The sequence below is a fragment of the Chiloscyllium punctatum genome, chromosome 25 (assembly GCF_047496795.1).
Source record: "Chiloscyllium punctatum isolate Juve2018m chromosome 25, sChiPun1.3, whole genome shotgun sequence".
NCBI lineage: Eukaryota > Metazoa > Chordata > Chondrichthyes > Orectolobiformes > Hemiscylliidae > Chiloscyllium > Chiloscyllium punctatum.
In genome coordinates this window covers 72,254,104-72,266,191 of record NC_092763.1, presented here as the reverse complement: position 1 = coordinate 72,266,191, position 12,088 = coordinate 72,254,104, and the positions used below count along the sequence as shown (strand labels likewise).

Sequence of the window (12,088 nt, the reverse complement as noted above, 5' to 3'; positions counted from 1 at the left end):
GCTTTTGGCCGGTTATGTGTACTAATCATTTTTGAGGTGCAGTATTAGTGGACTATTGTTTAAAGAAAACCCTTATAGGAATACTTGTAAAAACAATGATTTATAACCTCAATTCTCCCAAACTATTTTTTTCTTTCGGAAAATTAAAGTTATTCGAGGTCCCTAACTTACATGGAGAGTTTCTGTTTTGTCGCGACAGACGTTAAGCGAGGATACGTTCCTTCTTTCTGTTTTTAAACAACTTGCTAGGGAAATATAAGCAAGGACAGTTCATCGTTTTATTTTGGCAGAATTTTGCACAAAGGCCTATGCAGGATGAAGTTTGGAAGTGCAACATGGTTTGAAAACAGGGCAGTTGCATTTCCAAGTGCTGGAGTGAGTGTGCTGTTGTGGATGGGGGTGGGACGGTTGGGGAGTTGTGGTTTGTTGGTCAGTACTTGAGGCTTCCCTGCCTGCCTGTCTGTCTGCAGTAATTGCAACTCTCCCTTGCTGATCCAGCGTGCAGACGCCGAGCGTCATTGAGTGTGTCAGACAGCTTGGGAGTGAGCAGAGGGAAAGGACGTGTTTGGGAGGCGCTGTGTGTGTGTGTGTGTACCCGGCCAAATCTTCGACCTGACCCTTCCAGACCCCCTTCTCTTCCTCCAACAACAACCAGACCTTCAATCTCAAACATTTTACTGCACTCTTCACCCCACCCCAAACCCAATCTTTGCACCACTTCTGACGTCTTGACATATATATTAAAGAAAACACAGAGCATGTCGAACGCCCTGAGAGTTATCCTGCTGTGCGCCACTTTTACTCTGTTGACAGGACAAGGTAAGATGTGTCTATCTATCTATAGAAATGTATTTCCCCCTCCTGTTTTCTCTTGTTCCCTGAACTCGGGTGGATCCTGATGTATCTATCTCCGTGTTACATTGTAACGGGTTGCTTCCTTCTTGACGCAGTGGCCGAGATTGCTTTGATGTCTTTATCTCCCTGTTTTATTACCCTCCCCCCACACCCCCCGGCGGCTTCGGAGGTGGCTAATTCGCCTCGGAAAACAGAAATAAATTCGACGTCGGAGTGAAACGCTGGAGTTTGATTGTTTGTTTGTTGGGGGTGGGGGGTGTGGTGCTGGGTTTGTTTAGAGATTGACTATGGGATTGATAGGTCGCGCCGCAGTGCGCTTGGTTCGAGCCCCACCACGGAACACTTCTCCTTCAGATCCACATTTCGGTTTGTTTGGACCCCTTTGCCGCTGTTGGATTTTTTTTGTGTGGGAGGGTGGCCGGGTGGTGGGACGCCAGCTTTCCAGTCCTTCTTGGGGGTGGGGGGAATGGGATATCGGTGCAAAAACTGTATGACATCCGCGGGGGGAGGCAAAGTCACGGCAGAGAATCTTCTTTCGAGGACAAATTCTATTCCCCCCCCCCCCGTTATCTCTGTCAGTGCCTGTAAATGGTTTCCTGAATTCGCACTTTTAAAAAAACATAAAAACAATTCTTTCAGTAAATGGCAGCTGCAGAAGGATGTGCCTGGCCTACATCATATTGAATTGGGCTCGATTCGCCCACAGCTCACTGCGGTTTTCGACATAGTCTCAAGAGCAATTCAGTTCCTGTTTGTCTTCCACTGAAGGGGCTCCATGCTACTTCAACTAATTTTTTTTAATCCTCACTGATATCACGCACCAACAGGTTCAAGAACAGCTTCTTCCCTGCTGTTGTCAGACTGCTGAATGTACCCCTCTAACTTCAAATACTGTTGATGTGGGGGGATGCTGGTGTTGGACAAGGTCAGAAGAGGGTCCAATAGGTTTATTTGAAATCATTCTCCAAAAGCTTGTCATTTCATATAAATGGATTGTTACCTGATGTGACCTCTGACCTTCAAATAATGTTGATTTTGCTTTGTGCGTCTCCTGCACAGCCATGACCTTGTATGCCTCTCTTTTGTTTAAGCACCCTAGGAAGTGTATGCCCTTGTTTGCTATGATCTATCTACCCGTGCTGCTTGCAGAACAAAGCTTTTCACTGTACTTAGGTACATGGGACTACAATAAATCCAATCAAATCTGAAGATTAGATTTAAAAGTCTCCATTTATAAAACACGGAAAATAATGCTTCTCAAAGTACCGTTGGTAACTCACTAAAGTAATTATTCGGATCCTGGGCGCTAACTTTATATTTAAAAAGGCTGACTGACATTCCTGTGTAATACTGAGGCAGTGTAGCGCAGTCAGAGGTGCAGTCTTTCAGATGTGATGTGAAATGAATGTCTTTCAGTTGGAATTAAAATTCCAGTGGCTGCATTTCCAAGAGCCAAGATCCTGACCAATGTTGATCCCCTAAACAACATCAGGAAAACAGATCACCTAATCGTCCTCATGTTACTGTTTATCATTAATTTGCTGTTTTGCTTTCTACATTATAGTGGTGATGATAGAAGTATTTCATTGGCTAAAAAGTGTTTTGGGATGTACAGTACTGCAGATGTGAAAGTTGTCATAGGAAAGCAAGTCATATTTAGGGTGGTAGCATATTTACCATCAAGAGAGGAAGCTCAGAGGAACAGAGGGATGCCTGCCCACAGATCCTTAAAAGCAGCAGTTGAGCTTAAAACGGTGGTTAAGAAGGGACCTGGGACACTTACCTTTATCAGTTGTGGCTGAAATTATAAGAACAGGGACGTTCTGTTGGAGCTGTACAGAATGCTGGTTAGACCACAGCTGAGCTACTGTTTGCAGTCCTGGTCACTGCACTGCAGGAAGGATGTGATTTTAGCTGTGAAGAGAGACTGGACAGGTTTTCTTTAGAATAGAGCAGTCTGAGAGGGAACCTGATTGAATATAAGGTTATCGAGTTGCATGGAGAGGATGGGTACAAAGCAGCTAGTGATCAATAATGAGGGGGGAATAATTATAAGGTAAAGAGCAGGCGGTTTAGTGGGGTTTTGGGGCAAACTTATTTTTCACACCCAAATGGTTGTGGGAATCTGCAATGCACTGCCTTGGAGGATAGTAGAGGGAGGAAACCTCGCAGCCTTTTAAAAGTACGTGGGTGAGTTTGTGAAATGTCACAACATTCAAAGTTATGGGCTAAATGCTAGAAAGTGGGACTAGCATAGTAGGTTGGTTCAGACCCAATGGGCCAAAGGTTCTCTTCCTTGCTGTGTGACTGAGACAGCTTGTGCTTCTTTGAATGAATATTTGAACTTCTTGAAATAAATATGGTTTAATTAGTGCTGAGGTGACACACAAGGTCAAGCACTTTCTTTGATTGTACCGGTCAAAAAGACTGCTTTGACAATGAAAATGAGGAGCACTTTGAGTAACATGCTCATTCAAATAGGCAGAAGCAACTGTGTAATAATTAAAACAAAGTACATCCAATACAGAACAAGGATCGTGAGTACTAATTGTGTTCCACTATCACAGCATAAAAATAAGGTGTCGCTCATTTAAGACAGAGATGAGAGAAACATTTTCTGAGTGTTGCAAGTCTTTGGAATTCTTTCCTCGAAAAGGTAGTGGATGCAGTGTGCTTTAAATATTTTGAAGACAGAGGTAGATAAATCCTACCACCTAGTGAAGGAGCAGTGCTCTGAAAGCAAGTGCTTCCAAATAAACCTGTTGGACTATAACCTAGTGTTGTTTGATTTTTAACTTTGTACACCCCCGTCCAATACCTGCACCTCCAAATCAGAAAAATTCTTGATTTCCAATTAAGGTTAAAGGCAGATCAACCATGATCTATTGAATGGTAGATCAAGCTTGAAGGGCTGAGTGGCCAACTCTTGTTCCTTGTTTCTATTCTGAAAAAAATGTTATAATTATGATGTATTTAAATGGACGGATCTCTAGTCATGGAGACTTACCTGTTTTATTATTGAAAAGTAATTTAATATTTTACATTATCTTGGAAGACAACATTGTGTAAGTGTTTAGGGCATAAAGGTGAATAAATAAGATGTTGAACATTTGTTAATAATGAATTAAATAGTCTGTTGTTTTACAAAGAATGTACAACTGAGCAATGCTACTATGAAAATTATTCCACATTGCAGTGAATCATAAATTCATAAAGGATTTAAGTCTAATATTCTCTTGCTGTTTATTCAAGATATGAGTAAAGCTTGCCAGATGAATTTTAAGCTATGGGTAAGAAATCTGTTTGCATGAAAAAAATACATTTCACAGACACATCATGTGCTTGAGAGCCTCCCACAATGAAGATAGTTCTCCCACAACATAAATTATCATGCACAACATGTTCTGGCTAATGTTACCAGCATTTTGCCCCCACACTTTGTATCAGTTGAGCACTGATGCGTTATCTGGCATTTGATCTTGAGCAGTCTCATCTGGGCTATGCAGACAATGGCAGTAAGCATATATGGACCCCTTTTTAAACTTATTTTTAAACAAAAAAGAAGAAGATAAAGCTGGAGGAAGTTTTGCTTTCTGAGTCTAGGATTTTGCTAAAGCCCTATTTAACTTTCATGTTCAAAATTACTATTGCCAGCAGAATATAATCTAATATTAGCACAATTCCTGGGATTAAGTGGTCCTCACTATTCATGCAATTTGTATATTCACCTGGATAAAGAACAATTATTATTTAATTATGGCATATGATGGACCTGTTGAACAAGCATTGCATTTTCACTGGAATGGACCCAAGTGATGTCTTCATGTTCTTTGCAACTGCTGGTCAAAATACTTTATGGATAAAGGTGTTATTAAAATTTTGTGAAATGTTATTTCATTTTAAATGGAGGGACATAGAATGCTTTGAGTCAGAAATATGAATGTGGAATCTATGAAGTTGTATTATGATGTACCTTTTAATTTAGTTGTAATTTTACAAAGTTACATTGAAATGACATCTGTACTAGAAATATATTTGTACACATTGATTGGTATAACATCAACATTCACATTTTGGTTGGTTCATTTTATCATGTCTCTCGTACACATTAAAAATAGCATTACTTGAGGCACACTATGGAATATATAATATCTCAAACATGCATACTTTGATCATGTTGGAGATATTACAGTGGTGTCATAGAGTCATAGGGATATACAGCACGGAAACAGACCCTTCAGTCCAATTCGTCCATGCTGACCAGATATCCTAACCTAATCTAGTCCCATTTGCCAGCACTTGGCCCATATCCCTCTACACCCTTCCTATTCATGTACCCATCCAGATGCCTTTTAAATGCTGTAGTTGTACGTCTGGCAGCTGATTCCATACACGCATCAGCCTCTATGTGAAAAAGTTGCCCCTTAGGTTCCTTTTATCTCTTTCCCCTCTCATCCTGAACCTAAGCCCTCTAGTTCTGGACTCCCCCACCCTAGGGAAAAGACCTTGTCTATTCATCCTATCCATGACCCTCATGATTTTATAAACCTCTATATGGTCACTCCTCAGCCTCTGATGCTCCAGGGAAAACAGCCCCAGTCTATTCTATACAAAGGATATAGGGGAAAGATTTGGTAGATGTGGACAAGATTATGACATGGAGGAGGTTCTTGATGAAGGGCTTATGCCTGAAACGTTGATTCTCCTGCTCCTCGGATGCTGCTTGAACTGCTATTCTTTTCCAGCGCCACACTCTTGACTCAAAGGTTATGACATGTTAGATAAAGTTAACAATCACACAACACCAGGTTATGGTCCGACATGTTTATTTGGAAGCACTAGCTTTTGGACCGCTGCACCTTCATCAGGTAGCTTTCGAAAGCTAGTGCTAGCATTGTGAAAGCTGGTGCTTCCAAATAAACCGGTTGGACTATAACCTGGTATTATGTGATTTTTAACTTTGTCCACCCCAGTTCAATGTTGGCTCCTCCACCTCATGTTTAGATAAGACAGACGAAGAAAAGCTGTTCCGGTTGTGGATGGTACAAGTGCAGGTGATGCAGGTACAAGATTTTGGGCAAGAGATATGGAGGGATGTTCGAAAGAACTTTTTCTTTCTACGTGGCAAGGGGATGAAATTTGTTGTCTGTGAGAATCACGAATAATTTAAATTTTGAATAATTTCAAAACAAAATTGGATGCAAAAAATCAAAATTGTTAGGATTATGGGGTTAGAGCAGGGAAATGGGAATGACCGTTGCCTTCATTGGTCTGTGCTTTGGGTGTAGGAGTTGGGAGGTCATGTTGCAGTGTGTGGGACTTTTAGTGAGCCTACTTTTAGAAAACTGCATTCAATTCAGGTCTTGCTGCCATAGGAAAGATGTTGTTGAACTTGAAAGGGTCATGAAAAGATCTACAAGGACATTGCCAGAATTGGAGGGTTTGAGTTATAGAGAGAGGCTAAGTAGGCTGGGGCTATATTCCTTGGAGCATCAGAGGCTGAGGGGTGAACTTATAGAGGTTTATAAAATAATGAGGGAGCATGATAGGAAGAGTTTAATTGCTGCAGGCTGCACATCAATCTGGCAACATCCTTGTAGAAATTTCTTAGGCCAGAGAGTGAATCTATGAATTAATTGCCACAGAAGGCTGTGGAGGCCAGTCAATGAGAATATTTAAGCCCGAGACAGATAGGTTTTTGAGTATCAAGGCGGTCAAGAGTTACAGGGAGAAAGCGGGAGAATGGGGTTGAGAAACCTATCAGTCATGATTGAATGGCAGAGCAGACTCGATGGGCTGAATGGTCTAATTTCTGCTCCTATGTCTTATGGTCTTATGAATGTGGGCCAAATAGAGTCATAGAGTCATTGAGATTACAGCATGGAAACAAACCCTTCAGTCCAACCCATCTATGCTGATCAGATATTCCAACCCAATCTAGTCCCACCTGCCAGCACCCAGCCCATATCCCTCCAAACCCCTCCTATTCATATACCTATCCAAATGCCTCTTAAATGTTACAATTGTACCAGCCCCTACCACTTCCACTGGCAGCTCATTCCATACACGTACCATCCTCTGTGTGAAAAAGTTGTCCCGTAGGTCTCCTTTATATCTTTCCTCTCTCACCCGTGGGACTAGATCAGTTTAAGATATCTGGTCAGCACCAATAGGTTGGACCAAAGGGTCTGTTACTGTGCTGTATAATTCTGTAGCTGCTCTGCAATGAGCTAGCATACATGTGATGGGCTAAATAAGCTCCTTCTGTGCTATAATCACAGTGAATATATGTGTATATATATATATATATATATCTGTGTGTGTACAGTAACTGAGAGAACTTGATAAACATAAAAAAATTTCAAGGAGAAGAGCTGGGGATGAGATTGATGTCGATAACTTCAGTGTCGTCACTCCTGGCTCAGGGATGATTGGGCAACATTTCTTCAGCATTTACAAGGCCAAATTAACATATAAAATCTAGTGGAGACAAAATACTGGAAGCACGTATGGCTCTTTGGGATTCAAACGGATTTGAACTAGTTTATGTTGACTGGATTATGGAAAATAATACAGAAGCAGTTTATTTTCTATAATCAACAGAGTCAACACAAATTAATTCCAATCAATTCAAATTCCAAAGATCCACATGTGTGCATGAAGATTTGTGTTTGCTGTAGAAATCAAATGTGCAGTATATGCTTTCGAACTAGAAGGAACTTGAGCTGATCAGGCCTGAGCCAGCTCCCAGAGTAAATTGTGGAGAGAATTTAGTAAAGAGATGTCTGGGGTATACAGCCATCCTATAAATTTGATCTTGACTTTTTTTTAGGCATCGCTATAGTGGGACTGATGAGGAATTGTTATAGTCCCCACCTCCTTTCTGCCTGACCTAGGTATCCATGGTAACCGATACATGATGCTAGAGAAAGCCCATTGTTGCTTTAGTCCTTCAACAGTGAACTATAAACATTGCTGGGGTTGGTTAGATTTGTGTGACATTTCAGGACTTTAAATGGCTATGTTAACCTTTAAAAACAAACAGTGTGTCCTGAGAAAATCAAGGCACAGAAAAGGATTTTGATTTTTCTGCTGGCATGGGATGCCTATTTATTTATTTATTCTCATTCAGCTATAAAATGGTTGAAACACTGAAGTGGGAAGCAATGGATTTGCATAGTGTGTGCTTGTGCATTGTATCATTTGGAGAAGGAGGCAGGAATTATATTGAGTTGTTTTTGTCATATTAATAGTTTTTTTTATTTCAAAAATATATTTTATTCATAAAATAATTTGATGGTCATGCCATACATATGTAAAAATTTACATACAGAGATCAGAATTTATCATTTTTATATACAGGTCTGTACATTTGTCAATCATATGTCCATATATTTAGATGAGGCATCAGCAGAGCCCAAATGACTGCGTGGGCCCCCTGTTCTTCTTTAGGCAGGCAGATGTTACACGGTGGTCTTTCCCCACCGCGCCTTGGCGGCAGCTGCCCCAAGCTTCAGCGCTTCCCTCAACACGTAGTCCTGGACCTTGGAACGTGCCAGTCTGCAGCACTCAGTCGGGGTCAACTTCTTCAGCTGGAAGAGTTTGGGACCGCCCAGAAAGTGTCCTTCACCGAGTTGATGATCCTCCAGGCACAGTTGATGTTCGTCTCGGTGTGCGTCCCGGGGAACAGGCCGTAGAACACGGAGTCCCGCGTCACGGCGCTGCTCGGGACGAACTTCGACAAACACCACTGCATTCCTCTCCAGACTTCTTCTGCGTAGGCACATTCCAGAAGGAGGTGTGTGACAGTCTCGATTCCCCCCCCGCAGCTGCTTCAAGGGCAGCGTGCCGTGGGGCTGAGAGTCCGGGCGTGCATGAAGGATCTCACAGGCAGAGTCCTTCTCACCACCAGCCAAGCCAGTGTCTTGGTGCTTGTTGGAAAGTTCTGGCAATGAGGCATTCTGCCAAATGGCTTTGACCGTCTGCTCAGGGAAGTGCTCGATAGGATCCGCCCTCTCCTTTTCCCGAAGGGTCTTAAGGACATTACGTGCTGACCACTTCCTGACAGACTTCTAGTTCATGCATGTTCTATGTTAGGCAAGACAGAAACCTATGTGGGTCAGTGACTGTGATGCTGAACCAACAAATACATTCATTTCACATTGTGTGACCATGAAGATAAAAAGGCAAAATAGTTTCATTCATTTATCAATTTGTGTTTCTATCAGTAATACAGTGAATATTTCTTTTTTGTGATTCAGTCTGAGCAAATGGTTTTTTAAAAAGAATTATGCTGATGACCAAGGCAAGATGGTGAGTTACAAAGAGAGATCAGGCCATTCAGCAATATAGGCCCAGGTCTGTGATCTACACAGCATCACAGAGGCCAGTCAGTCTATTGTATACTCACTGGCTTTCCAATCAGCATTATCACTTAGTGCCATTTGCCTCCCTTTTCCCAAGACGCTTTTAATATTATTTCAATTGAAATAATCATTCATTCATTGTTGGTGGCTCAGTGGTTAGCACTGCTGCCTGACATCACCATGCTAAATTGCCCACAGTGTCCATAGAACCATATTCTCTTTGCACCCTGAATGATTCTAAATTATTGGAGAAGATTCTCAACAACAGGACTTCCTCACATTTGGAAAGCAATGGCCTTATTAGCATAAGGTACATGGCTTTGTATGGGGTGTGTCATAGAGTCATAGAGATGTACTGCACGGAAGCAGACCCTTTGATCCAACTTGTCCATTCCACAGATATCCCAACCCAATCTAGTTCCACCTGCCAGCATCCAGCCGAAATCCCTCCAGATGCCTTTTAAATGTTGCAATTGTACTAGCCTCCACCACATCCTCTGGAAGCTCATTCCATACACGTACCACCCTCTGCGTGAAAAACTTGCCACTGAGGTCTCTTTTTTATCTTTCCCCTCTCACCCTAAACCTATGCCCTCTCGTTATGGATTCCCCCACTGCAGGGAAAAGACTTTGTCTATTTATCCTATCCATGCCCCACATGATTTTATAAACCCCCATAAGGTCACCCCTCAGCCTCCGGGCCCCAGGGAAAACAGCTCTAGCCTATTCAGCCTCTCCCTATAGCTCAAATCCTCCAACCCTGGCAGCATCCTTTCAAATTTCACAACATCTTTCTGATAGGAAGGAGACCAGAATTGCACACAATATTCCAACAGTCATATCTCTCAAACTTGATTGAGTTTTTTGGGGAAGTGACAAAGATGATTAATGAGGACAGTGCGGTGGATATTGTTATATGGACTTTAGCAAGGCCTTGACAAAGTCTGTCATGGCAGTCTGGTACAGAAGGCGAAGTTACATGGAACCTGGGGTGAGCTGGTAAGTTTGAAACAGAACTGGCTTAGTCTTAGAAGACAAAGAGTAGTTTTTCTGACTGGAGATCTGTGACCAGTGATGTTGTGCAGGGATCAACGCTGGGACCCCAGTCATTTATAATATGTGTAAATGATTTGAAGGAGAATGTCATTGGTTTGATTAGTAAGTTTGCAGGTGATAAAAGATTGGGGAGCTGTGGATAGTGAGGAGGATTGCCAGAGGATATAGCAGGATATAAATAGGCAGGAGACTTGGGTGGAGAAATGGTCGATGGAGTTTAATCCAAACAAATGTGACGTGATGCATTTTGGCAGATCAAATGCAGGTGGGAAGTTAACAATAAATGGCATAACTTTTAGAAGCGTTAAGATACAGAGGGATCTAGGCATACAGGTCCACAGTTCCCTGAAAGTGGCAACACAAGTGGATAAGATGGTCAAGAGGCATATGGCATGCTTGCCTCCTTCAGTCTTTGCATTGACTATAAAAATTCCAAGTCATGTTGCAGCCACATAGAACTTTAGTTAGGCCACATTTGGAATATTTTGTTCAGTTCTGGCCAGAAGGATATGGATGTTTTGGAGGTTATTACCTGTGAGGAGAGATTGGACAAACTTGGTTTGTTTCACTTGAATGCTGGAGGCTGAGGGACAACCTGATAGAAGATTACAAAATTATGAGAGGCATGGATATTCAGAATTGTTTCCCCAGAATAGAAATGTCAATTACTAGGAGTCATCAGTTTAAGATAAAAGTAGGTAAGTTTAAAGGAGATGCAAGAGACAAGTTCTTTGACACAGAGGGTGATATGTGCCTGCAATGTGCTGCCACAGGAGGTGGTAAAGGCAGAAACAATGGCAACATTTACGAGGTTAACAGATATGACTAAGCAGGGAGTAGAATGACACAGACCCCATAGAGAGAGAAAAGAAATTAGTTTACTAAGGCATCATGTGTTGGTCCAGGCTTGGTGGGCTGAGGGTCTGTTCCTGTGCTGTTCTCTGTATCTCAGCAACAGGACATCTCTGTGGGTATTCCTCAGGGTAATGTTCTTAGGCCCAACCACCTGCTTCATCATAAAGTTGGAAGTGGTTTGTGGAATCAACTCCCAAAAATATGCAGTATATTTGCAATGCCTCTTATTACTGAAACAATCCAAAACCGTGTGCAGCAAGAGCTGGCCAACATCTAGGCATTGCCTGATGTGTGACAAGCATGTTATTTGCCGCTTAAGGATCAGGCATTGACTCTCATCAACAAGTGACAATCTAACCATCTCCACATAATATTCAGTGACAATACCAGTGCTGAATTCTCCACTATCAACGTACTAGGGCTTACCATTGACCAGAAACTAACCTGTACCAACTATATCAATACTGTCACTATAAGGACAGATCAGAGGCTGGGAAGTCTGCAATGAATATCTCAACTTTTAAGTTCTCACAGCTGGCATGCACCCACAAAGTGTAAGAATAGACCGAGAGAAAAGGGAATTGGTTAAAGAGAACATTAACGTAATATTGAGGAATGGTGTTGACTCTGGTGAAGTGGAATCTGTATGGGTAGAACTTAGAAACCAAGGAGCAGAGAATGATAGTGGGGTTTGTATATGGACCCCCAAAACTGTACTGGTAATGTTGAGAAAGACATTAAATGTGAAATTATGCCTGCAACCAGTAAAGGTATATTTGTAAATTTCGGTGACCTTAATCTGCATTTGCATTGGGCAAATAAAATCAGTAGCAGTACTTTGGAGGAGGAATTCTTGGAGTGTGTATCAAGACATTGATCAATACATTGAGGAACTAACTAGAGGACAGGCCATCCTGGACTGAGCACAGTATAATGAGAAATAAATAATTGGCAAT

At 41.9% G+C, this 12,088-nt stretch overlaps 1 protein-coding gene across 7 annotated transcripts in view; it reads left to right on the top strand.

Annotated features, from left to right (window-relative positions):
* Positions 1 to 507: 507 nt before the first annotated feature.
* Positions 508 to 12,088, top strand: part of cd99l2 (CD99 molecule-like 2) — a 201,803-nt gene continuing 190,222 nt past the window's right edge. For 2 of the 7 annotated variants that reach the window (XM_072595552.1, XM_072595554.1), the window contains exon 1: positions 512 to 819. In XM_072595552.1, coding sequence (XP_072451653.1) covers positions 759 to 819 — 61 coding nt within the window. In that variant the 5' untranslated portion in view covers positions 512 to 758. Of the gene's footprint in view, positions 820 to 12,088 lie in introns of all 7 variants that reach the window. The other 5 variants (XM_072595549.1, XM_072595551.1, XM_072595548.1 and 2 more) reach the window with 5 other exon arrangements.